The 27691-nt window shown below is 40.8% G+C and overlaps 1 protein-coding gene across 1 annotated transcript in view; it reads right to left on the bottom strand.

Annotated features, from left to right (window-relative positions):
- The window catches only part of DENND3 (DENN domain containing 3), a 33233-nt gene extending 5886 nt beyond the window's left edge, over window positions 1–27347 (bottom strand). Inside the window, exons 1-18 of the mRNA XM_082753028.1 lie at window positions 27222–27347; window positions 22613–22889; window positions 21741–21856; window positions 21108–21247; window positions 15407–15518; window positions 14431–14550; window positions 12950–13168; window positions 12260–12381; window positions 11638–11793; window positions 9413–9509; window positions 6729–6832; window positions 6218–6399; window positions 5330–5851; window positions 4052–4314; window positions 3526–3696; window positions 2514–2643; window positions 1959–2066; window positions 485–624 (exon numbers count right to left, since the gene is read on the bottom strand). Coding sequence (XP_082609154.1) covers window positions 485–624; window positions 1959–2066; window positions 2514–2643; window positions 3526–3696; window positions 4052–4314; window positions 5330–5851; window positions 6218–6399; window positions 6729–6832; window positions 9413–9509; window positions 11638–11793; window positions 12260–12381; window positions 12950–13168; window positions 14431–14550; window positions 15407–15518; window positions 21108–21247; window positions 21741–21856; window positions 22613–22889; window positions 27222–27305 — 3063 coding nt within the window. The 5' untranslated portion in view covers window positions 27306–27347. The remainder of the gene's footprint in view (window positions 1–484; window positions 625–1958; window positions 2067–2513; window positions 2644–3525; window positions 3697–4051; window positions 4315–5329; window positions 5852–6217; window positions 6400–6728; window positions 6833–9412; window positions 9510–11637; window positions 11794–12259; window positions 12382–12949; window positions 13169–14430; window positions 14551–15406; window positions 15519–21107; window positions 21248–21740; window positions 21857–22612; window positions 22890–27221) is intronic.
- Window positions 27348–27691: the final 344 nt, after the last annotated feature.

Genomic DNA, 27691 nt, shown 5'->3' with positions numbered 1-27691 from the left:
GTTTCAAGCCAAGCATCTCTCTTTAATCTGTTGTTAGTCATCTTCTTTTCGACTGCTCTCTCTCTTACAAAATCATCCACTGGTTTCCTTGCACCAGTTTCCAGTTCTTCAGCACAGATGACTTTCCGTGTACTCTTCAGGTTCTCCTCAGCTTCTCTTTATGTAGACTCTCTCCACTCAAGCTGTTTCAAAGCAACCTCCCTGCCCCAAGCGCCCACACCACTAGCCCAGCACACCAGACCAGCACTCAACCCATCACTTCCTACCAGCCGAGTTATTTCAGCATAACTCCATTTCCTCTCCTCTCCCTTTCCCTTAAAAGCTTCCATTTCTCCAAGCTGACTGTGGCACAAACGACCTGAATGTCCTCCAACAACTTTTAATGAGTAACAGCGTGGCCTAGCCCCACGATTCAGGGTCACACAGGTTCTAGCAACAGAAAAACCAAGCTGAAGCAGCAGTCATGGTATGCGTTAAGTCTCACCAGCCTGCAGCGGCCCATTCTGAAGCAGTGCTGTTGGATAGACCAGGTAGATGCATCGAAAACCACCACTTTCCCCTCATTTAAAGCACACCAGAGTTTCGGGTGAGCGCTGTCGGGTCTTTCTGTAGGGTCAAGATGCCCTAAAAATGAATCAGAGAAGAAAATAAACCACTTTTGGAGACACAGGGTAAAAAAAAAAAAAAAAAAAAAAACGTTATTAGGTTAGGCAGAGCAACTTCCTAACAAAATCCACCCATGTTCTGCCACTGAGCACTCCAGTTAATGAATCGGATAACACAGCTCGTGATGAATTTGTACTCCTGATCTATCTGTTGCCCAAATATTAGGAATTAAATGTGAACTTGCATCAGAAGACTAGTAAGGTTACAAAGTTAACCCAGAATTAGTTGCTCCACTTCCCACATTCACGCCCGCTGTGAACAGCCTCAGATACACGCCTTTTGTTTTGTTTTTAAATGTATGATCATATACTTTGTGTCTCATACATCACTGCCAGCTGTCCTGCACTGTATAGATTTACTTTTGAATTAGATCAGGATCTTGCAGCAAAGGAGAGTTATTTCTAGGATTTCTCCTTCACTTTCTGGCTAAATGCATGTCGTGAGTGAGGCAGAAGTTAGGATCTCTAGGGAGTTCTTAGTGCTTCTGAACCAGAACACCCATGTAAACCATTTAATCCAGAACTTCTCACGTGCAGCACACTCCTCACTTCGTTACGGTTCAGACGTTAAACCTGAGGTGAAAAGCTGAATTTATATTCAAGTCTCATTAAGAAGTGGAATACGACTGCTCTGAAAAAATCAGAGCCACGACAACCCAAATTAAGCATTTGAAATGATGAGGCTTTCATCCTTAATTTTTTTTTTTTTTTCCTCCAGCACATTTTGAATCAGTGAGGTACAAATTTGCCAACTATCAAACTTTTGCTCGCAAGGAACACGATAATACATTCTTCAGGAGTGAACCTATATCAAGTGCAACAAATTAGACATTGGATCACACAGGATACAGTGAGAACCACAGGAATATGGATCTGTCTGGGATTTCAAGAGGTAGTACACTATTCCCCGCACTGTGGTTCCACAAAACACCCCCATTTGACTATCCTGGAAGATAAAAAGGAGCGGTGAATGATTATTGATCAATAATGGAGCATCCTTCTTCCACCCCGCTCAATAAATGAGGTGGAAGTCGTAATGGGAAATCAGCACATTAACACATAATTAAAGACTATTATAACACATACACGTAGGGAAGCAAATTACAGCTTTGAAAATATACCTTGGAGTATCTTAATATGCAATATTACTGTTCTTTTTTAATGATTTTCCTGTTTTAGTATTCTATACACAACCAAAGGCCGTCAGAATGTGAACAGAACCATACCAGGTGCTGGGAGATAACCTGCTTCACAGGCTAATTAAAGCTAACACAGAGAAATTCATCACCTCACCTGGAGTATAAAGCAAGACATCTATTGCTTGTGGAAACGTCTCACCAGCTGAGGGGTTGATCTTGTGCTTTAACGTCTCTGAGGTTGTTTTGGGGACCATCATGGGCACTGAAAAAGAGATGTAAAAGGTTACAAAGCGCATACTTAAAGCCTGAAACAGATCTGTAATTTTTCTGAAAGAATAATTCTGCATCACTTATTAAAATTATTATTTTTCATTTTTCTTTCCCTCTAACTTTGGCTGACCATGAAAGCCCAAACGGTATTTGTATGAATTCTGGTAAGAGAATCACGCATACAACACCCAAGCAATAAGGAAGTGAAACAAAAATCCAGCAGCCTATATATGGACATAGACATGCCAACTATGTTGTGCACAGGAGCAAAATAAATAAGTAAAGTTACTATTTAATAAACTATAGCTATAAAGTGCAATTAGACTATCGTCATCTTATATTTCTGCAGAAATTAGCTCGAAAAATTTAACGTAAACAGAAGAAGCTGAGGCAGATGGTGAACCAAGAGCAGGTTTCGTGGTATTGCTGTGTGACTGACCTTCGTTTTTCATCCTGTCAAAATAGGACAGCTTAGAGGCTGCGTAGATGCTTTTGGAGGACTGCAGTGCACCAACCACAGCATCCATCAGGAGAACGTTTGTCAGTGCCTGCTGAATATACTGTGGATCCTAAAGACAAAAGTCTTGTTGTAGTTTTTTATTTTCACAAGTTATTTTTCACAAGGTTGTGTCCCTGGAGCACAGCCCATGCTAAGTGCAGTCAGACCCCATTTCAAACCCCACTCCTGCGTCCCATTTCACCCCCAAGCAAGGGCATGGAACGGGGAAAGAAGAGCTACTTTTAACTCATTGCACTGAAAGAAGTATTCCAGATCTGGAAGTTCAGACTCAGGATGTGCAAACGAAACCACATGAACTGCACTGATGGGAAACACGCAGCACGGACAGAATAGGGACCAATTTTCAGCCTGGACCTCTCTGCACAGAAGTGCATTACCCTTGATCTCAGCTAAAATGATCCAAAACCTTCCTGGAGAAACACCAAGATACATTTTCACTATTAAACTCATCACTGCTGGAGGATTTGGTGTTTTAGATGGAAACCATGGTTGTGTGATCTTTTTTCTCAAGGTTTCCATGGCAGAAGAAAGCATCGTGCTGTTCATTCAAAGGGATCTACAACCACCAAGATTCCCACATGACAAAAATCTTTCTGTATATTATACTTTTTAAGGGAAGCAACTTGTGGGAAGCTTTCTTTTGGGATCAATACTCTCATGCTGTAAGTTTAAACTATGAAACTATTTCCCGTAAATGGTGACTAAACAAAAAGGTCCAGACTAATGGATTAGAAAAAAGTAATTTTTAAATGTAACTTCACTTTTTTTTGGTAGTATTCTGGATGTACCATATTTAGAAGAAACATCAGAAGCAACAGCTTGTTACTTAGCTATCATGTGCTGAAACCTAGAAATTCCAAGATTGATACATGAATAATTCAGAACAGAGAAAGCACACCCCTTATCCAGTTAGATATGCCCAAGTTTATACCTTGTGATCGTCTGCCATTTTCTTCCCAGCCCACATTTCTTTCACTATCAGGTGCCAGAGATCACACTCTGTTTTAAGGTTAGCTTCAAAGACTTCTTTTTTGGATCTTGTTGCAATCCTCAGAGTAGGTATTTTCAAAAGAAGGAAAGCTACAGTTGTGACCTTCACATCCTGGAAAGAAAGAAAGCAAGGAAGATGTACCGTGCAGGCACGGGTGAGGTGCAGACCCACGAGTAAAAACACTCGTGTTTTTACACACCTCCAGCTCTATATCCCACTGTGCTTTGCATCTTTCTGTAAATCTAGAGGTTACGGGCTCCAGATTTTTGTACCATGCCACCTTAGCACCCAGCACACCTCAATCCTGCAATTCTTGGCCTGAAGATCCAGAATTTTATCCAATCACTGATATCAGAGGTGTTTCCTACAATCCTCACTGAAACAGTCAGGTTGAGGAAAATCTCTTTGCAAAATGGAACAAGATTCATGATCCAGGATCATGCAAGAGAAATTCCTCGATGCTCACCTCTATGTCCCTGAAAGCAGCAATATGGATATAGCCAGGGCGTCCTCCTTCGGTCAAAAGGAACAAGCGTTTTTGGGTCAGTGCTATTTTTCCTACACCATAGTTAGTTTTAACTGAGCAAGACAACTTGTAGACACATTCATTTTTATCTAGGTGCTCTATTACTGCCGGTGGCAGATTTACTTCTTGAGCTTCTGCTTCGGTTTCTTTCCAGTAGTTGTAGAAGTCTCTAAATGTTTCAGGATCGATTTGTTTCTGATGCCCTAAAAAAAGCAGAATGCTGGTTACTGTGAGAAACTATTATACAGATTTAAACAGAAAGATGGCTTTAAAGGATAGCTTTAAACTTTCAATTTGTGCTTCTAACAGCATAATGGGTAAACAGAGTACAAAAAATATCAAGAAAAAAAAAAAAGTTGGCCTGGAAAAGAGTTTGGAGACAAAAACTTTCTTGAGAAGGATTTATAGAGAAGGAAAATGCAAAAACTGCACCATTATTTCTTTTCTTTAAATTCTTATCAGAAAAATCCAGCCAGACAATGGGAAAGGATTTGTCATCCCCTACTGAACTGAATATTTTTCATTATTACATTCCAGTTCCTTATCCTATACTGTGTTACTATGCTACATACTTAACCTGGAATAAAAGTTAGACTTCCAGCAATTAAATACTTCAGCAACAGTTATTCCAAATACATAATTATTCTAAGAATTCAAGTGGGTCTGAAAGCAGAGTCAAACAAATTCTTGAGAAGTGTATTCTACCTTTGGCCTCAGAAAGTCTTGCTATTTTGACTAACATTTAATCCTTCGTGGCACAAAATGTAACAGTTACTGCAGTGACTAGGTGCAGAAAAAAACAAACAGTGTTTTAGAAAAGCACTCTCAAACTGTTTTTAGAAATCTGTCACAAGACTCAGATCTCTTTGAGGAGATAAGAAAGTTCTCTCAAACATTGAAGTAACCTCTCCTTTTGCTACGATGACCATCCAAGAGGAGTTTAATTTGTAGCTACTTGAATTCTGGAATTTGCTAGGTGCTTTTAACAGTCTGCCACCTTACCAGGCTACCTGGTGATTTTTAAGAGTTATTTTCCATTGGCAATTAAGACAACACTTTTCTCATCTAAGCCAAAGCAGAACTGCACACCACAGATCACAAAACAAGTAAAACTACCTCATCTACACAATCTGGAAAACTGTAAGCTGTATGCACATAAGCAGATTCCTTGTCTTTATGTCAATGTAGATAATCCATAAAAATACATTTTCTACCCACCTACTGTTAAGGCATCAAACAACCGATGTATAGTGTCTTTGTCTCTGACAATCCCAGACTCCTGGATTCGCTTCACAAAATCATCCAGTTGCATGTGTGTTTTTGGCAACGCAAAGTTTTTTACGTGGTCATCTATTTTTGTAACTTCCCTTTGTTTTTCCATCACTCGACTTATCAGCTTCTTCAGCTCAGGCTTGCGGTCTGCTTGAAAACGCTCAGAAGGAGGCATAGTTTCCACGATCTTTCTTACAAGATCAGTAGGAAAAATTCTTAAGTCTGTTTTATCTAGGTTCTGAAAGTCAGAAAGTGCATTTAGTAGCTTCCCTTGCATCAAGCTAATAAGTCCCCGGAGGTAGAAGTACCTTGCCAGCAATGCTGACTTGTCAGGTGGTAAGGTATTTATAGCTTTGCTGAGATGGTTGAAGAACTCTGTATAGTAGGAGTGAACACACTGGTACATCAGAGGAAAGTGAATTTCTGGGATTTTGAATGTGCTGACTGATTTGGAGGGCATCTTCAGAGCTAAAAACAAAAAAGAAGGTACACTGATTAGCGTAAGCAGAGAGTAAAAGTGTGAGTGTCTTCACAACCAGCAGTACTGTAAATAATGCGAAGAAATCCCAGTTGTGCTAAGGACACAGATGCACTGTATGCACATCCTCCTTATTATCAGAGTATTCCCTATTCTGATAACACCAGTAATAGAAAATGTATTTTAATTTGCATATTCGTATATATAATATGATACGTATATATATAAGCACAGGCTCAAAGTGACCCAGCTCACCATTTCTTTCTAGCATCTGACCCTGTTTCTGTGGAAATCATTGAATGATGTCACCAATAAAGATGACAGAAAAGCACTTGTTTGACACCTTCTTCCCTTACCAATGTCTGTTTCTACTCTTCGAAATGAGGAATTTCTAGGGGGGACTTCTGGCAGCTTGATATCTTGCAGATCAGGCATACTGATCACCATACGCCTATTCATCATGGACTGTGAATTCATTTGTTTAGAAGCCATTTTCTCTGTAGCCATTCTTCTTGGGATACGAAACATCAAGTTCAATCTGAGGGAAATAATTTTAAAAATTATGCAATTAATTTTACAACTCTGTATACATACACACTAAACGACTACTTGATAATTTTGTTGCTGTTTTACAATATTAAGTTTTACAGTATTAAGTTACCATCATTCTATTAATTTACAATTCCAACAGCTGTGACTGGACACATTTATATCATTCTTTCACAGCAAGCTTAATAAAACGGCCTATCAGTTAGTCACAATCTTATTCATGGATAACCTGATCTCACACCAATAGAGTCAAAAGGACTTTTATCACAGACAGCAAGATGAGATTCAGAAACACAGTAAGAAATGAGAAAGCATCACCTGTCTTCTTCAGACTGGGTACTCAGCTCAAGTCGAGCAAAAGCATCCATCTTTCTGTTCAAACGGGCTTTAAGAAAAGAGTGAAACATGTAGGTCTCCAAAACCTGCGAGAGACAAACTGATTAACTCTTGATCATTTACAAGTTAGCAGCATCTTTTGCTCATTTTTATTAGCTTTGCTTATACAAAGCTAAGAACGTTGATGTTAGCAGTCACAAAACCAAAAATATTTCAACCAGAAGAGCCAACTCAGCTTTCATGCACCTTCCGTACTTGCTTAGTGGCAAACTGCAATCTCAGACCAACCTCGAAAAGAGGGAAAAGAGGGAAAAAAAAGAGAAATACTGAGCATAACAGAGTTTTAGCTACTGAAGTGTAACAGCATTATTTTCCGCCTGTAACAAAGTGATGCAGATATTGTCTATGGCTTGGAACAAGAAGTTTCTGGCACTTTAATGTTACATAAAATTGCAAAGCTACCATTTCAAATTAAAACAGGATGAAACCAGGATTTGAGGCAGCATAACATGTATAACTCTATAAATGTTAGTACTAACACAGAGCAATTAGTGTTGTTTGAAGTTAAACAATTCAGAAAACTGATCATTCAGAAAAATCCAATGCAAACTTCGTCAGGAGAGTGTCATAACCAGGAATTATAACCATTCCTGTTATAACCAGGAATCCTGTCTTTATGCTCATGCAACTTTTAGCCATTAGAAACGGACTGACACTAACAGAAAGACTGTTGTATCTTTGAATGTAACTACAAACATTGCTTTAATTAATGCTTTATCACAGAGGCTTGGTTAAAGTATGCTTTTTAGTCTTGTAGTTACCGGGGTGGAAGTTTATTGATCAGATAAACATAAGTAATTTTGATTTATGAATCAGATTCGTAAGTAATTCTGGTACTCTGAACTTAATGGAAACATTTTCACAACAAATAGCCTGTTTGTACTCAGGATGCCTCTTAGCTACCTATTTGCAATGCATCCTGTAAAATGGCATCTACAGAAGCACCAAGATTTCTGCTTTCAGGTATTCTCCAGTAGATGGCGTATTTTATTTCCAGTTGTATATACAGGCGCTGACAAGCTGCAGGAACTGAGTCCTTCCTAATGGTTTTTAAAGATAATTAATCAAGATAACTCCAGATATCACTAGATACCATTAACACTATCGATAACACTAGATAACACTAGTGATTAGTCCATATTTTTCTAACTTGCAAGATTTACTTGAAAGCATACGTACCACTGTGGTATTTTAGTATTTAAATGAGTCATCTGTTCAAAGGTCTTCTTAAATATGGATGTGCTTTAAATTTCAACTCATGAAATTGCCACTCCTTCATTTATAGCATTAGAAACTGCCATTGAGAACATTTCAATTATTTCTATTCGTTTGAAATCTGAGTCAGAACATTTCTCCTAAGTTTTTGGCCAGCTGACACATTGACAGGTTCTTTTTATTTTTTCCGTATTTAGTTTGGTAAATGGCTAGACACAAACCCTTAAATACGCAAAGTCTATTTCTCAGACACGTGACGGTTTAGTTTAATTACCTGAAGGTAAATATTAATTTAATTAGGTGCAAACAGTTTGATGAAAAATTAACTGCAAGGATAAAAATCTCAAACTTTGAGCTTCTGGGCAAAGCGCCTGAACACTTCAAGAAGCTCTGGTGTAATTTGTCTATTCTTAGTTTCTCCTTTTCCCCCTGCTCCTTTCCTTCTTCCATTTTCACTTCCTTTCTCCTCACTTCCCCTCCTCACCCAAAGGGTCTCCAGCCTTTGATGATCAGTGACAGCCTCACACCAAAGAGAACAGCACCAAATCCTACAGCCTTGTGACCAAGATGCTCTCTTTTTAATGAGGAAATCACACCCACCCTATTTCTTTAGGATATACACAGTCATTACATTAAAAGCATCCTCATGCACTGGTGTTCCAAAGGAAAATGCCTGCAACCTCACAGAAGGAACAAAAGGAACTCGGGGCTTGTACAGGAAAACTCCACATGCCTATAGGGCTTTAAAATCAGGTATATTCCAATAAGCTGAGTTAGTAGGAGTGCTAGGAAAAATTAAGTGGGAATTTTAGGGTGTCCTTTAGCCCAAGCAGCTGTAGTTCTACCTACTGAGTCTAACAAGAGACAAATCCTGTGCTTGGTGTGAGCAGCACACTCTCACTGTGACACGCTGTAGGAAACGGGTTTGGGGCTTGCAGCCAAGCAGGCATCAGCAGCTCCACGCCCCGCTGCCCACGCTGCAGATAAGGCAGGTGCTTCAACTCGTGCCATTCAGGCTCTTCTGCCATGCTCACAGGCTTGCTCAAAACCTGTGTCCACGCGTGGGCTTTGGTCCAAACAGTCTGGACAGGTGCCTGCGCTTAAAATGCAGTTTAGATGTAGCTCTACTGACCATCTGCCATAGGTTTATCGCACCCCTGGGGAATTACATTTTATTTGCTGTGAAATTACGTAGTGTCTTGCTCTCCAAAATGCTGCCTGCTATTTAATCTGTTTACGGTAAATAAAACAAATCTCATAAAGCGTTCTGTGAAAGCTGGTGAGTCAGGAACACTACACAGCCCAAACTGTGACCATGCCATTAATTTTTGGCATTAATCCTAAAGTAGGGATTAATAGCAGAATCACAACATATTTAACACTGAATTTACCTTTCTGTAAAACGGCTGGTCTCCCACTGCCCTTGTTTTCAGAAATTCTTCACTGTTAAACACTCTGTGTTCATAATTTAGATGGTCTTTTACTTCCCTGGAGATAAAATAAACACAAAGATAAATATGCTTGGGGATTTGTAAGTAAGTTGCCCTTTTGCAGCAGCAACCCACTGATACTACCAGAAACATGCCGCAGTATCAGAAGGAAAATTCAGTTTTACTGAACAAGCCTGAGCTACTGAATCACAGAAAAAAAATACAGACTCTTGTAAGAAGCAAAACAAGCTACCTGCTGTCACTGCCATTTCCAATCAGCAAGGTCACTTACAGTCCATGGGTTTAATTTCAGTAACCCCTGGAGGAGAATCTGTATATTTAAGTCATGACTTAGGCTCCAACCCTGAAATTGTGTCTATATGCAGGGTCCCATACAACCCACTGGAGACACTATGAAGGCACCTCTCCACATGGGCAATGTGAAATCTGTGATCTGGCTTCATATTGTCCCACTGCATCACATCTGTAACATGCACATGAGACACTGAAAATATTTTGCTGAACTCTCAAACTCTGCTCCTAAAGCCAGCACTAACTGACAACTTGTGTTGTGTCTGAAGAGAAAGAGTTCTTTCAATAAGAGAGAAAGTGAAATGCAAAATCAATGCAATTTTTAGCATATGCATGGTCACAGCAGGCAACAGAGGCTCTGTGCTATCTCTGAAAAACCAGACATCAGTTCTAACTTCTGTGTCCTAAAAATGAGAGAACAAGCTGTCTCAGGAGCAGCATGTGTGAGTTTTTCAGGAAAAAAAAAGCTGTTCACTGAACTCAAGTCCACGGGTAAGTTATTTAAGCTATACATGCAAGTGGCTAAAATCAGGGCTCCTAATAAAAGGTTAGGATGATAAAATTCTATCTTATTTCATCTATTCATGCTGGATATTAAGAAATAATGGAAAAAAAAAATCATAAATGAAGAAAATAACTTGGTGAGCTAAAATCCAATGTAAGCACAACTGGGGAATCTTATATCCATGCAGAGACCTGACAAAAGGCCACTACATTGCTTGTCTTTCATGCATGTGTTCAGAAAAATGGTAGTTAGTACAAGTATATAGTGCTATATTATTTATCATGGCTTGCTTTGAACATGGAACCTCATGCACACAGAAATACTACAGTGCTTCACTGGAGAGAGCAGCAAGTGGCAGCACAATTGCATCAGAGATTTACTTTCCTTCATTCCTGGACGGTGGTAGATAGAGCATTAGAAGATAGAAGAAACAATGCTGAAAAAAAAAAAAAAAAAGAACAGAGAAAGTTTGAAGGCAAGGAGAAAGAAAGCAAGAAAAGAATCAAAAGAATCAAACAATCAAAAGGTTATTATCATCTATTAAATACCAAAGCATCTGTTCATTTTTTTTTTGTATACAGGCATTTAGTGAGTTAGAGAGTTCAAGCTGTTCAGGCAGGAAAAGGCATTTCTTGTTCATCTTTATCTGGAACATATTGCTGCCAAACACTGAAATCCACCAAATCCCACAGTGGCAGCACATCAGGCTTTAAATGGATTTCGTTTTCCAGATCCAGCTGTGCTCTCTGGAGTCTGTTGATTCCTCCACATCCAGGAGCTACTGTCCTTGCAGAGGGCCCAGCCACTTGCGTGACTGTTCTCTACAGTGACCCAACAAAAGCAAGCAGTTAACAAAGCCCTGGCACTTGGGCTATATAAATTAACCCAGCACCTCCGGACTGGAAGTATTAGGAGCAGGTAGGTGAGCAGCTGACCCACAGGGAGCTCCATCCCCAACAAGAGGGGGGTGGTAAATGGCTGGGGATTTTCCCCTCTTCTTCTAGAGAAAAGGGCTGCACTTCTCTTCCTGGAATCCTCTCAAAAGAGACACGCAAGTCCACAATTAGAACAGCTTTACCTAAGATGTCCTAAAAATGTATATCACCAAATCACTGGGGTTGAAAAGGACCTCTAGAGGTCATCTGGTCCAACCCCTGCTCTAGCAGGGCCACCTACAGCAGGTACTAGATGTATCCGAATACATTAATGATGGATATTCCAGCAGGTTGGCAGGACCTCTTTCTCATTCCCTCACAAAACCTACGAGATTTATGGAATGTCTATGAAACAGGATAAAATAAGAATATTTTCAGTGACATCTTAACCAGTGCCATATGCTTTTATGATAAAGAATTCTATACCCGCTCACCTGAAGATATTAACAATTAACTGCAAAGTCATTTGCTGAACTTCTGTATTCAGCTTCTGCTGCCAAGCCCTTCTGCGCATTTGGAGTTCACCAAGATCTGTGCTGGCACGGAGATGGCACAGCTCTAGGTCATAATGCAGCTGAAGACCCTCCACTCTACACGGAAAAGAAAAATAAATGTCAAGTTACATCCTAACACCAATGTTTTATTCTTATCTGTTAAAGAAAAAGTCATTTAGCTCTCACAAATGTGTTTTTTTTACCAAGTGCAAGACTGATTTACAAACACTGACAAGCGAACAAGATTCCTGGAAGTCCTATTAGCGCACGTACATCACAGTGCGCTCAGTTTTCTGTATAAAGAACAGTAAAGTTCAAAGAATAATATCTGAAATCAAAAATAAACAATTGTTCTAGGTGTTGCAGCATAACATGGCTATGATTACAACCGCTTAAAAGTTAATTGTATATTAATTAATTGAAAACTTCAATTTTCCTTCATCAAATGGCATTTTATATGAAAAATATGAATTAATAATAAATAACACACAATAAAAACATTAAAAAGAGAGCCCGACATGATTTATGCACTATGATAAACACAGTTTCAGTATCTTTTTACCTCTTTATGAAAGTTTCTGCGGCTTGTGCCGGAACATCTGGAATTTCAGGTTCCTCTTCATCCATTTTTGAACGTGCAATATTCCCATTATCAATATTAATTAGAATTAAATCTTCAGTTTCCTTTTTAACAGAAGAAAACAGAAAGACTGACAATGTATTTCTCTTTCTCCTTAATACACAAGAGTACTACCACCTACTAAAAGAGTGTTTCAAAAATAAGGACAAAAATAAACCTTCAGAATAACTGAGAAATTACATTCTTTATATTACTGTTTTTCTTCTAATTAAGTAGTTCCATGATAGAGAACAGCAGCTCCATTACAGTATTTTCAAGTGCATGCTGACCTCTTAAACCAGCTGCCTGGAAAAGGAATTCATCCCACACAACTCTTCAAGCAAAGATCTGAAGGGAAACTACTCATACACAAACAACATGTAGATGGAAATTTTCCCAGATGAAAAAGAAACTCCCAGAAGCCATGAGAAAAAGCCATGAGAAAAGAAAATAAGGGTAAAGGATATAACAAGCAGCTTATCCCAATAAGCCAATGGTCACACTAACATGGCTCTATTACTTTTAGTTTCTTCATTTCTCACACACCTAAATAACAAAACCAGGTTTCTAGGTGAATCTGAAAGAAGGGAGAAAACACACACATGGAACTGAACAGCAAGAATGGGAACATACCGTGCTAACTTCTTCAAAGTGATCGATATGACACCCCATCAGAAAAGATGTTGGGGCCATTACGAAATCCAGCATGTGACGAGACAGAATAGGCACAAAAGTGTGCTGCCACTGAAGAGGATGAAGGTACAACATAAAGCACTCAGCCACGAGCGTCAGCAAGGCCCAGTCAGAAGAGAAGAAAACAATTCTCTGCTCAGTCAAAATGCAGGTCAAGATCTGAAAACAACAAAGCGTTTACAAGGAGTTACATCTAGAACATACAGCATATATACAAATATTCCATCTGCTTGCAAAACAGTCTCACAAGTTCTGTTTTCTAAGAGATAACTTACGTACTATTAAAATTGAAATAACATCCATTTATGGGCTCTTAGAAAACTAAGAGAAGAAAACAGAGAAGGAGAGTAAATTTAATTATGGAAGTCAAGAGGCGTTTTGCCACCAATGTCAAAGAGGTTAGGATTTAGCTGAAATTACTGAAGAAGTTAATCCACCCTTTCCTTCTGATAGAGAGGGACTTAATGGCATCTCAGCACCAAACTCAGATGCCTTGAGTTAAGTGGGATGACTCAAAGCCAAGCCATGGCACATACTGGTTATCTCACAGAGGCGAGAACACAAACTCCATGCTCCAGATGCACCAGTTGCAGAGGACCATTATGGAGGATTTTTGATAGCTCCATTCATAAAATGCAGAAGTGGGTGGAAAAATGGGCACATCAAAAATTAAAAAAAAAAAAAAAAAAAAAAAAAAAAGCTAGTACCACCTCCCTTCTCAGGACTGAGGACGCTTACAAACATGGGTAGAAGTCTCCAACCTGAGCTTTTTAGAGGAAGTGACACCAGTACTGCTAAAGATCTTGAACAACCTAATTGAACTTTGAAGTCAGATCTTACATTTAAGCAGAGTCAGATCAAGTAACCTACAAAGACACTCCAAATCAAAATTACTGGACAATTCTATGAAACTCTGAAAAAAACCCTTTGCAAATAGCTTCTTGTATTTTCTTGTCTTTCTGTACCATTTACATTCTCTTTACAGGAATGCCAACTGTCACTAATCCATCCTACAGGTCCTTTTTTTTTTTTTTTTTTTTTTTTTTTTTTTTTTTTTTTTTTACACATGAGAAGCATTCTTATGAACCTTCTGAAAATGCATTTTATGAGAAATCAAAATAAAATCTGTCAGCTTGGGCATTTATATTTTAAAATGTGTGCTTAAGAAATTCAGCACCTGTTGCTAAACTGTAGAAGAAATAAATCCAATATGCCTTAATCTGGTCTTTAAGTAAGGAAATATCTTAATAAGTACGGTTTATTATGTTATATTTTTAATATGCAGAACTAAGGCTATTCTGAATTCCTGGGTTTACGATGCTTTTCAGTAACTAAAACATCTTGTTTTGTTTCTTTGTTTTAAATACAAATTACCAGTACTATCAATCCCACATACAATTTAAAGTGTTGACGAGCTTTACCTGAAGCACCTGCTTTGGCTTGAAACACAGCAACGGAAGGTGAAGATCCAAGTCAATAACTGGACTGTCCGGGTCCTCCCGTGAAGGAATTATTATTTGAAGTGGTTTCATATTAAATACCTGTTACAACAGATGTTTTTTTGTTTATTTCTTAATGAAAGTGTTCCCACACCGCATTTAGCCCAGAATTTTAGGTCCAGCTACAAAGCATCAAGATGAACTAGCAGCAAAGAGACAGGTATTTGACCACTGGAATAGAAACAGAGGGAAATAGCAAAAGATAAAATCTCTAGTTTGAAAGACTGACAAGGACTTTGTTTCCTTTCATTATCATAGGCTACTTTGCCAATAAAACTTTAAAAGAAAATACTTTTAAGACTTCTAAAACCTTCTTTGTTATAAATACATTATAATGTAATTTATATCTGTAGGTACAAGTGGAAAACTCGAAGTCTTGATAAAATTCATTTAGGAAACAGAAAAATTATGAATGTTATGTGAAGATGACAAAACAAGCCAAACCAAATGGATTATTTCAGTGTTTCAAACATTCCACTTCAAATATCATGGGGGCAAATGCTGGATTATCTCAGCACTCAGTAGTTGGTTTAGCCAATCACTCAATGTTCCACCTATGCACTTTTTTCCCTCTTCTCCAAACCCCTTATCCAAGGTTCAAGGAAATCAGCTAAGGAGAAGCACATGGCTGAAGTACTGCTTCCCTGGAAGCCATTTCAGGTAGATGAAAGATAACAAGGTGCCCAAAATCAGATACAAGACAGGGAACTCCCACACTTTGGTCAAGTGACACAGTTGAGAGGGAAATTTTGTTTCCCTTTTGACATCAGTTATGTATCAGCAGGCAAAATCTCTGATCTGACAGGGAAGACATTTCTCTAATTTATACGAAGCAACATCCTAGAGCTTTATAGTGTGTCATATGAAGATAATTGGGAAATTCAGCATCAGTAATTACCAAGTGCAGTGGTCCTGGTGGCGGGCTGGGTATTAAAAATAATTTTGCTGCAAATTCTTTTATGTGATCATCGACATCTAAATCCTTGAAAGGTCGCAGTTGCACCAGTAAGCTGAAATTAAATTATAGAGAAAAATTTATAAATAATAACATATAAACATGAAAAAAGCTTTTCTGATGACAACCTAGAATTAAGAGGTATTACTAGGAGCAATGAAGCTATTATACCAGATAATTTGTTTCTAATTTATTGGATACTTTTATGGCTCCATTTAATTTTAATGATGCTGCTGTGTCAGAAGCAGACCAGTGTTTTGTTTTGGTTGGTTGTTTTATTTTACTTCCTTGCATAAAATAATGCTCCATATGTATCAGAGGATGCAGCTGGCACACTTCATCTAATGATGGCCAAAGAAATCTAGAGGTGAGATGCAGCTTGAGGAAGGAGCATACTCAGATTGCTTCAAGAACAACACAGTGCCATTATGTCCATCTCATCCCAAGCATCAGACATCAGCTGTAAGATGGAAAACACAATCAAAAAAAGAGAAACTGTATATTAAAAAAAAGGCTAAACACCAGAGGAATCTGAAGCAAGAGCCACACATAGTGTAAGGCCTAGCCCTGCATGAACACCGCTGTTTGTTATCATTCTTACCCCGATAAGGACAAATGCAAAGTGCAAACTTGTCCAATATTGCTACTCTGGATCTGCATTACCTCAGCTGTTTCAAGGCCACGCAGATCATGCGGTTTGCATTATATGTCAGCTCAACTCACGTGCATTTAAACATACACGATATTAACACAGCAAACCAGGAAGTCTGACAGCATTCCTGAAACGTAACAATTCAGAAGCTACAAATCTGGAATTTAAGCCTAATCTGTATGTGCAGAAATGAGGAACTTCGTATGGTTAATATTCTCCTTTGCGGTTTTATTCTGCTTTGTATCTTCTTTGGACTCTTGCAGGAAACTTGTAGTTGGGAAAAGAAGCAGTCTACAAAGCAACTGAGTAGCTTGAGAGATATATCAGAAGTCAGGTTTCCACATTTGTGTACAGAACGTAGACTCCTGAATAAAGACATTCTGTTCTGTGTCACCAAGCTTTATAGCACGTTAGCAATAAGGAAGACATTTAGATTTACTAAATTCACCTTTGGAAGCTGCCTCGGGCTGAGTACTAGGCTGCAACATGCATCCTGCAGAGTCCATCAGCTACCAGGGGGTGTGGAGGTGGCAGGGGGACAGGAATTTAGAAATTCTCAAAGCAATGTACTTTAAACATGCTGCCACACTCAGACCACATCTAAGGTACTACCAACAGCAGAGGCAGACCCAAGAGGTTTTTGTTTGTTGCTTTATTATTATTAGAGATTAAAAAGCACGTGGCAACACATCCAGTAAGTGTTACAACAGAAACCACCTGACCCTGATGCTGCAAAGGAGCAGATGTACAAAAGGGGCTGTGAGAGCCTCCTGATCAGCAAGCTATGCCCATCAGTGTAACAGCAGCTGACAGATCCGCACTGCAAAAGCCTGCTGAAATAAAGGAGGTAATCTCTGAGACATTAGAGAGGGAGCTAATGAGTTTAAGCACCTTCCATTACCTCTGCTAACTGCCCTCAAACAGATTTTTCAGAAAGCAAGACCACGGGAGAGTAGGTGCTTTGTACTGCCTCGGTGCTGCAAGCTATTTGCACTTTTCCCAAGGCAGCTGAAGAAACTCTTACACAGGTTGGAAGATTTCTTGTTTGAACGAAGCCTGTTCATCCATCCAAGACGAGAGCTCATCCAGAGGGAGATCAGTGCCAGGGATATTTCACTTTGTGAACGAAAGATCATCATCACTACGATGAAGGTTTGGAAGTTCACCTTGCACTTCAAAGCACATACACGGATCTAACTTTGGACGTTGCATTCTCATCTTTAGTTTGAGCCTGGTTTCCAGTTATTATTTTTACTGTACTTTGGTGTTTGATAAAGATTAGGAGCCTGAGTTTTATCTGGAAATGCTTATGACGACAAAATACCTCTGAGGAATCTTCTAAATGAAAACAAACAACCACCCTACCTATGCACGATCCTCTGCACTGCAGGGCCTGCAAACAACGAGCTCTGCAGTACAGAGTTTTTTGTTTTTAAATTTCCCCAGGAATCTCTTGCTGGGACAGGATCCTAAGTGGAAACAGAACCTACTTCAGCATCAGCCCTTTATTAGCAATAACAAAGAGGATTTTTCCCATGAGTAATTACAGGAAAGAGCTACACACCAGAAATAGGTGGTTTAAGGTCCACAAGCAATTTTTTTCAAATCCCCAGACTGGCAGAACGATAAATCAGCCAAAGCACCCAGAAGAGTGGTAGATGAACATAACTGCCTTTCTGCTTTACAGGCAAACAGCGACAGAATTTTGTAATGTTACAAAAAGCTGAAACAACCCCAGCTGCACAGGGACCTATGCTCCAAACAGATCACTGAGGTCTTGTTTGCTATAATTGCTTGTATTCCTTTCAGAACAGCCATGCATCCCTGCAGCGAACTGTTTGATGCCCTATGAGGAAAAATAAATAAATCTGTAACACAATCAAAACCAAAAAAATGTTACCTCTCCACTTCTTCCTCTCAACTCCACCCTGGCACAGTATGCTACCTTTTTATAAAAAAAACAAAACACCCCAAAGGGTAGACATTCTGATCTTATCTGTCCAATGGAGTCAAGGAAAGCACGTGGTGATCACGAGCTTTGAAACAAATATAAAAATCCCAAAGAATATATGGAAACATCATCGGTTGAGTTTCCAGTTCAGCAGGAAAAGCCAGCACTGAACAGAGTTTTGCCACTTGCGTTTCCCCTCTCCTTCCAGCTGCACACACACACATGAGGATCTTACAGCCAGATGCAGCAGAGATACAGGAGGAGAGCTGTGCCACTAAATTCCCCCACTATACAACCAGGACAACTTGCAGTTCCATTACCCTTGAGAACTGCCATATAATTATTGACATATCTACAAGTCAATTAAAGCTTAGATGGCAGGTTAAAGACAAATTTGAACTGCCCTTAGAAACCAGTGCAGTTTAAAGGAAGAAGCCATCTATAGTTACCTTGGAGGCTAATACTTTAAGTGAGTGCAAAAAACGTGTTATGGGTGATCAAGGCGGAAATATTTAATTATAATGTTTAAAATACCCAGCCAGAGGCAGAAGGTTGAATTTCTAAAGAGATGACTCTACCTGCTAGTTCCTTTCCACACGTGCAAGGCTCCACCTGCAAGCTGGTTCCTGTCTGCTCTGAACCTAGAAACATTTCTGTAGCCTCTGGAATTTTCCATGGCTTTCCTGAACATTTCCCCACTTCTCCCTTAGCGGACTATTTAAAAATGCTTTCACAAACTGACTGCTTCATCCAGCTCGGAAGTATCTCCTTAGAGAAGAAATGACTCATGAACATACCATATAAACCTCTGCTGAGCACCATAACTGCAAAACTGAATCTAGACTATTTCCCAGCCTGTGGAGAGCTGAGTTCAGGGAATAAAAAAAAAAGCATAAAGCTGGACTGGGTTTACGTGGCAAGTTTTTGCTAGCAGGGAGCTGCAGGGCTGGCTTCTGTCTGAGGGGAGCTGCCGCCCATCCGTGGGGGACCCATGCTGGAGCAGTTTGCTCCTGGGGGATGGACCCCATGGGATGGAGCCATGTGGGAGCAGTTCCTGAAGAGCTGCTGCCTGTGGACAGCCCACACAGGCTCAGTTTGGGAAGGACCCTACAGGGAGCAGGGGCAGAAAGGGACCTGGAAGGAGAGACAGAGATGAAACGCTATAAACTGACTGCAGCCCCCACTCCCCATTCCCCTGGGCCCCTCAGGGCGTTGAGGGAGAAGAGGGTGGATCGGGAGAAGGTATTTTTAGTTTGCTTGTGGTTTCTCACTGCTCTAGCTTGTTAGTCATAGGCAATAAATGTCATTCATCTCCCGATGCTGAGTCTGTTCAGGCTGTCACAATAATCGGTGAGTGATCTCCCTGTCCTTATCTCAACCCTTGAGCCCTTCCCATCCTATTTTCTCCTCCTTTCCCTTTGAGTAAGGGGAGTGAGAGAGCGGCTGTGGTGGAGCTCAGCTGCCCAGCTGGCTAAAACCACCACAGAAGCGTATTATAAACGCCTGATAGATTGCAAAGCATCACAGCTCAGGTACACAGTTGTAACAGTCACACAGATTAGTATTTATTTGAGGTTTGGGACTATAAAAAGCGAATGAATCACCTCCTGCAGTACCAATGGCTGATGCAACTGACTAAAATAGAAGGACTGGAAAAAATGATCTGGGCAGGAAAGGAGAAAGTGAAACAAAACATTTCCTTTTTAATTTACTTATTGTCTGGATTTTGCAGTAGCCTGTGAATACCTAGTTTTTACCACATCGATGTCCCTCGTCCACACTTAACCCCTCTATTAATGCTCTGAAAGTGACAGGACAGAGCTAGCATGAAAAACAGCAGTGGGTGTTTTCTCCTTAAGGGCAGCCAAGAGTTACTCACTTCTGGTATCAAAGGTTTTTGGAGGAAACATCTGAATTACCAGGGAGGAAGGAAGGCACTGCTTTGTTCTTCCAGGGCTCTCTTATCTAAACCGGGGAAAGCCAGCCCCTACAACATCCAAGCCCACAGGGGAAACGACCAAGGTACAGAGTCCAGTTGGGAGGCAGTGATGCACCCACCGCACCCACGAAACACACTGCTGTCTGCTCTGAACACCAACAGCAGGCAGAAAAAGACTGGCAGACTCAAGCTGTGACCTAAAACCCTAGTATTTCTCGGCTTACATATACAAATATCACCTGCTGAGGCAAATCCCTGCAAAAAGATGACACGTGACGTCAAATTTGTCTCTACAAAGCTTGGCTGAAATTTCCTGAAAGGAATCTTCTACCTCTGCAAGCAAAATTAGCCAGGAATGTCCACCATGCAGTGCCAGGCTCCCTCACGCAAGGAGGGTTTAATCCACTTTAGAAAAGCATACAGATTTTAACAGTTTAACAACAAAGCAACATACAAAGGTTATGACCTCAAAAGTTACGAAAGAAGACTGACTTATGTTCATTTCTCTTTTAATTCATCCGTACTGCAGAGTTTGAGTGTTTCTGACACATGAAGTACTCTAACACTACAATTTTCTCTGCTAGTTCTACGACAGCCAGGCAGCCACCATACTCCCTCAATTAACTTGGATTTAGTTAAAATGTCATCAACTGCTTATCCATACACATATTCACGTTCTTATGGCATTTGTGTGCTGCGTAATAAAGAGGTCTTTGGCTTTTGAAGTGATTTTCACCAGTGTGCCAGAACTGCACTCACCCTTCTTCCAGTGGAAAGAAAAACAAAACCCAACCAAACAAAAAAAAATACCACAAAGTCTGAGGCATCTGTTTCCTGCAAACTGTTATTCTTCTAGGCATACCAAGAATATCAAAGAATAGAAAGATGTCATCAGATCTAAACATTATTTTTTTTGATATTTAAAATGTGTGTTTTCCTGCTGCCCAGGTAACATTCACTTCACATTTCTTCTCTTCCACTCCCTCCCATCTGATAGTATCTTAACTTAAAACTGTTTTAGCATTCTGCACGTTGTGGGAACTGATGTACGAAAACCTGCGCAGTTATTTACAGTAAAAACACAGAGGATAGCAAGCCTTACCATGAGAGGCAATCCTTGAGGGCATTGAAATACGGGTATCTGGATATAACGCAAATAGCGAGCGGTACGAAACACTCCGACTTCTTCTCAGTCCGCGCAGATTCCCAGGGGGGCTGCCCGTTTGAGGAAATACAGCCACCCTACAAGGAAACTACAGATTAATGTGTTTATGTTAATCAGGAATTTGTGGCTGGTATTTTCTCGAGAGCCCAAGAGATACGATACCCAATTCCCTCTGCATTTTCAGGGGATTTGGATGCCTATCTCCCTTGAGCTCTTCAGAAAAATTTCAGCCTACATGACTAAACACACATATCAAAAAGAATTTTAGCAGAGAAGATATTTAGAAAGAATAGAGGGCACAGCCTTCACAAAAAACGTGCCCAAGGGACAAGTCTGCTCTTAAATATTCAGTCAAAACTCCTGAAAAACCTGTTATGGATTTTAATCAGAGTACACTAGAACAGCAATGCATTAAATTACAATGGCATTATAAAGTATGATTTGTTCTATACTTCTGCTAAGAAAAACTATGTTAACTAATTGCAGAAATTAAACCCGGCATTATTTTCCAAGCATTTTATTTTATATCTTTTAATATGTTTCAATAATGGCATGAGTTAAATAACATACTTGCATAGGCTGGTAGTACTGTGCAACAACACCATATGTTCTGTTACCACAGACATCTGTGAAGACCAGGAAATGAATCTGGTCCTCTTTTGATTCAGAAGTTACATGAAGTCCTCCTGCAATGAAGACAGAAGTTTGTTTTTTTTTTTTTTAAGACTATATATATATGTAGTTAAAATATATAATGATATATATATACACACAGTGACAACTGCTTGAAAAGTGATTATTCATACCAAATACTGCACATTTCTACTTAATTTCAGGAGAAATGTGTCATCTGAAGGGATTAAAATGCACATATACAATCCACTCAATCTAAGGTTTCTTACAAAGGTTGCAAGCCACACAGAAGCCAGAAATATTGCACAATTATTTTGCATTTTAAATGGAAAGTACAATAGATGAGTTTTGTTCACTCCCCCCTCAAGGTATCTGTAAGGTGTGCAGTACTAATATGCATGTTAAAATTGCTGCACTTAAGCCTGGAGGAAAGAGTCATTACTAACTTTATTGTATATGTTAAGAATACACTAATTAGGCTATCTTAATAGCAAATGCAAATTCCAAGAGTCATTTAAAAAAAAGGGGGGAAAAAAAGAAAAAGTGCACGGGTGCTCATCCATTTAAGCCAAGATTGTGAATCCGTTGTGGACGGGGATTTCCTGCTTCCCTCCCCTGCACCTGCTGCAGCTTCTTGTGCTAACGGGTCTGTCCCACCCAGTTCAGCCCTACTCTCATCACCGACCTGCTGACAAGTAGACATGGTTTTTGTACTGTGGAATTCACTAAGAGAGTGAAGATGATCGTATTATGGGTCATGAAAAACATATTAAAACAGTTCTCACTTAGAAGTGAGAGCCCTACAGTACCTGGGAAGCACAGCTGTGGCAAACCAATAAGATCAATGTCCTTTGGAACTGTAATGTCCTCGGTGTCGGGCACTTTCTGCTCCCCATTGACACTCTTGATGTTTTCAAACTTGGGTTTCTCCTTCTTCTTTCGGAAAGACCGACGCTTACTTCTGTTCAAATTATTAGTGCTTGTATTAGCCGTGTGAATATCATCTCTGCTGATGAACGGAGGCACAAATACAGAAAGAACTTCCGGATCAAGGGGAGGAAGATTTTTGGTTCTTCTTTGAGTATCCTATAAAAAATAACAATAATGCATTAAGTTGATACTCATCCTGCTAGGTTTTTGAACCATTCTAACCCTGTTTTCTCCCTGCTTCTACAGTTGTGGGTTTAGAATACATTTTTCTCTTCTTAAATAATTCATTTTTCCTTCCAATTTCCCTCTTTAAATAAATCAGTGCAAGGGGAATACTCTGGTCATTTTTAATCTGTAAAGAATCATTCTTCATCTTTCAAAAACATTCCTTATCAGTAATCCCTTTCACATAAGAAAACTAACAAATATCAAATAAGCTATTTCCTCCTTCCAAGCATTAGGATTAAACACAGGCTCTCTATAAAGTAGCAAAACAAACCAGGCAACAAATAAATGAAAACAAACAAACCAAAGGAAGCAGAGCTGAACTCCCTGGGTAAGTATTTGTTCAGTTTCAGGGAAAGTTAGGTTTTGACTCAGAATAACATCTACAGGAGAAGGAGGGGGGCCCTTTCACAAAACAACTTCTTGGATTCTTGACCACATACCTGACACGAGTAGCTGCATTTGAACTACTTCGCTGTCATTTTAATTCTTTTGGCAAGGCAAAAGCAGCAAGTGAGAACTTTGTTTAACCAACGGATATTTGGAAACAGGAAAGGCAAGCCTCAGTGTGGCTGACAAGCCTTTCCGTGTGCATTTTTTGCCAACCTTAAAGACAGACAAAGCATGCATACAGCTTCTTTTACCCTAAGACATGATGCAACTGGCACTTATATTTTAAATAATCATTGAATAGCAGTGCTGGCCTCATCATTTGCCCCACTTTTTCAGGTAGCTGTAATATACAAAACTCTGCTTGTTCACTGAAGCCCATCCTCCTCTGTCAAAGTTTTGTAACAGAAAGTCTCAGCGTACACATTCCAGCAGATGAGCCCACCAGCGGTCTTCTTTACTTGTGAGGCATCACAGGAAAAATGAGAAGGAATACTTAACCTTCATGATATATTAGTTACTGGATCGTTAAGATCCACCATATTCAATAATAGCATACTTGAAAGAAAATACATAAAAATAAGTGAGAAACCTAACATGATCCCTCTCAAAAAAAAATAAATAATAATAAAACACAAACAGAAAAAAAACACTGCTAAGCACTGCAGAAGGAAGTTGAGAATTAAGGCTTAGCCCTGAGGCTGTTGCACTAGGAAAACACAGACCCACTCCAACAGCAGCAATCTCAACTTGGCAGCTTTGCCCCGCAGAGCTTTTGATAGGAGGCTGCTGCGACAAGGCAATCCCTGACTGCCTCTGAAGGCATCTCTGTGCTACAGAGCGCTGGATGGCAGCCAGCGATTCCACGGCCCCTCAGCTAAACAGCTTCTAACGTGGCAGGGCCTTGATGGCTGGGACTACAAGAGAGGCATTAGACACCAATTTGATTTTTTTCCCACAGAACAGCCTAGTCAGCGCTGTCGCTGGCTCAGTGACCCAGTTGTCAGCAGTCAGATCAGCTCTTATTAAGATCTAAAGCCCAAGTCATAGGCTTAACCTCTCAGATCAGAGAACGAAGAGGCAGCAACCCAACAACATCCACTTGTGTCTACTATTCTTTGAGCATTTCTTATTCTCTGCTTCTCCTGCCACTTCTCTGTTTTCTCTGACTGTTGCTTTTCACTACCGAATGTCCTTGCAGCATACCTAGCCTCTAGTGCCTTTTCTCTCCATTAATTCTGCAAGATTCCTAAGTCAGAGACTTTATTCCATTGCTATTTACACCAATTATGCTCCTGTGATAACAGTGCCACATGCAACACAGATAAAAGAGACTTCTTTAAAAACAAAAAAAAACGAAACAATGACCACACTGCTTTTGACAAAAACAAGGAGTATTGAAACCACAGAACGGAGCGTCCTCTCAGCCATGTGATCTTGACTATTTGCTGTCTCCTCGATGGCATTCTCCTCTTCCCATCACTAAAGAAGTTAATTCCACCTCAAACGTCACCAAAGAATTGGCTTCTTTAAGGAAGAACCAGGCAGTGAAAGGTATGAAGGCTTCCCCTAGAGGAAGGGACCTCTGGAGGTGACAGCAATAATAACTTTGAAGTTAAATCAAGTTGCTCTGGGTCTCATCCAGCAGTTTCAGAAATCTATCGAGAAGCAGATTCTCCCAAATTGTGCTGCAGCCCTCAAATAACTCAAATCACTTCTTCTGGTAGCCCTCCTGCTGGTCAGCAGCTGTCTGTATCAAGGTACCCAAAGGTGGGCCAGTATTTCAGGTGTGTCCTCGAGAGCATTGAGCTACAATAATAACAATAATCACCACTTAGCTTCACCTATCAGCAATGGTCTTGATAACACAGGTCACTACCTGGCAGCTTGCACTGCCACATGCTCACACTGCTGACTAATATTCAACGTGCTCACACCTGGCTGCTTCTGCACAACGTGACACCTCACTTCCAGAAGGCCGTTACAGAAAATGTCCAAAAAAAAATGGTTTGGTGGCGATGTCTGCTTTGGGATGGCCAGAAAGCATAACGCAGCCATTAAGGAAAAGCATCTGTAATACTTATGGTGGTGGATAGATCAAAAACCCAGCAACGATGGAGCCAGTGGAAGATCCCAGACATCTCACAGACTGCGTGTCACACTCATCACTTCAAAACTCAGCTTTATATCTGGAAATCTTAGAGCGAAAGTTATCTTGGCAATAAGGACAATTACTGGGTGACAGCCCGGAAACTTCTGTGCAAAATTGTCTCTTTGTTCCCGGAATCCCCACTGGCAACAGGTCTCTTAAAATTACTCCTGTTTGGGGAGTGGTTTAAACATCACGCTCCCACTGACCTCACTGACTTTATTACTCCACATTGCAATAAAGTTAATGCATAAACACAATTTCCAGACCAAGATCTGAAGCATTGACAAGGTTATCCTACTGTTACCTCTGCAAATATCACCAGTTTCCATCCACATTTTATTATTCCTGTCAGAAGTTCTCTTCTTTCTGCACTCACTGGAATTACACAAAACATATCCCAACATTTTCTGATGTCCATAGTGCTGTGGAAGGAAAAGGAAGTGGGATAAACCTACAAACTTTCCCCAAGATAACAATTACCCTGTGGTGTAACAGCTTGAAGAGATGTTACTGTAGTAACATCCACACCCACAGAGCCTACTTTCCTTTCTGACACTGTGAGCAAAAAGAGGATTCAAAGCATGTGATGCGATCAGAACAATGGAAAGGCTTCTTTTATTTTTTTAAGCCAGTTTCCTATTTATTGTTCCACATGTTTTTGGAAGCAATGAACTCACGCTGCACATACAACAGTGGATGAAAGTGAAAAGGAAATCCATCCCTTCTGGGTCTGCTCCTGAAGCAGCTGCCAGAACAACACGTACACACCGATTTCAAAAGCCTGGTGGCAACATTTATGGCATAACTACTTCCCCAATTTGAATGTATACATGAATGAGATCCTGGAATTTGAACCTCTGCTTAGCCACTATCACTGAAGAGGCTGACATCAGCAGAAACCGTCTCCTGAGTGAGTAAGCAACAATAATATTTTAACAAAGCCTTTTTTTTTAATCTAACACTATGAGAGCGCACGGCCAAATCCAAGCTGAAGAAAGAGGAGATCCGTGGGAGCAGGAGCTCGGCTTTTAGTGCATGCCAGCAGCATCACGGCTATTCCCACAGCCGGACAGCCTCAAACAGAGCCATCAGCACGTACCAACAAAGCAAAATTAACCAGAGGACTTTAATTGTTAACTCACGTGTGCAGCGGCGGGTCCCGAGCACATTACAAATATTCGAGGCTGAGTCCAACCTATCGACTCCTGCTGTACCTGAATCAAACAGGTTGTAATTGGGAGCACTTAATGAGCCCAACCTTAACCTCAATACCAGGATTTCGACCTTTAGGTTGCCCTCAGGGTACCGGTTACCTGGCTTTATTCCCCTACTTCTACCTTGTTTTCCACCTTGAGGTGGGAAATGGGACGTTAACCTGTAAAGTATACACACTATCCAAGCATTTTGCCTATGTAGAGCTACTTTGCACCCTCCACCAAAGCCCAGACCTCCAACAAAGCGCAATTACTTCACATTTTTTGCAGAATTCCCCCTGCTGCTGACGGTCTCCTGTCAACTTTTCGAGCGTTTCTGCCGCACCCGATGCCAGCAAGCAGGCAACCCAGGTGCTTCGCCCGCCTCAACACTTCGGGAGAGAAGCTCAAGGAGGGCAGGGAGGAAAGAAAAAAAGCTGGGGAAGAAGCTGCAGAGGTTGTCCCACGGAGGTTACCTCACGGAGGAGGCTGCCCGCCGCTCCCCCTCAGCCCCCCGACCCCCCTCACCTGCAGGAGCGCCCTCAGCTGCTCTTTGGGCACGCCGACCATCAGGCAGACCTCCAGCAGGCCCGAGGGCAACACGTCCTCCATGGCACGGCAGCACGGAGCGGCACGGGCCGGCAGGACGCGGCGCTCCGCCGCCTTCCCTCAGCACCACCCGTCCCCTCCCCTCAGGCGGCCCCGGGGAGGAGCCGCTCCCTCAGGGGGCTCCGCGCCCTCCTCTCCCCTCAGGGAGTTCCGCTTTCTGATTGGCCATCCTTCACGTCGCTTTGAGGATGCGACCAATAAGAGACGCGGAATTGAGTTAGGCGGGCTTTTCGGGGCGGGGCTTCGCCTCTTGTCACCGCCCGGGCTGAGGGGGAGCCGGGCTCGCCGCATGGCGGCAGCCGCTCGGCGACCGTCGCGGCTCCTCCTCCGGGAAAGCTCCCGGGGAAGCCGCTCCCCGCCTCAGGGGGAGGCTCCTTATTTTATCCCGA

The sequence above is a fragment of the Aythya marila genome, assembly GCF_965140915.1.
Source record: "Aythya marila genome assembly, chromosome: 2".
Lineage (NCBI taxonomy): Eukaryota > Metazoa > Chordata > Aves > Anseriformes > Anatidae > Aythya > Aythya marila.
This window is presented reverse-complemented; position numbering and strand designations above follow the sequence as displayed.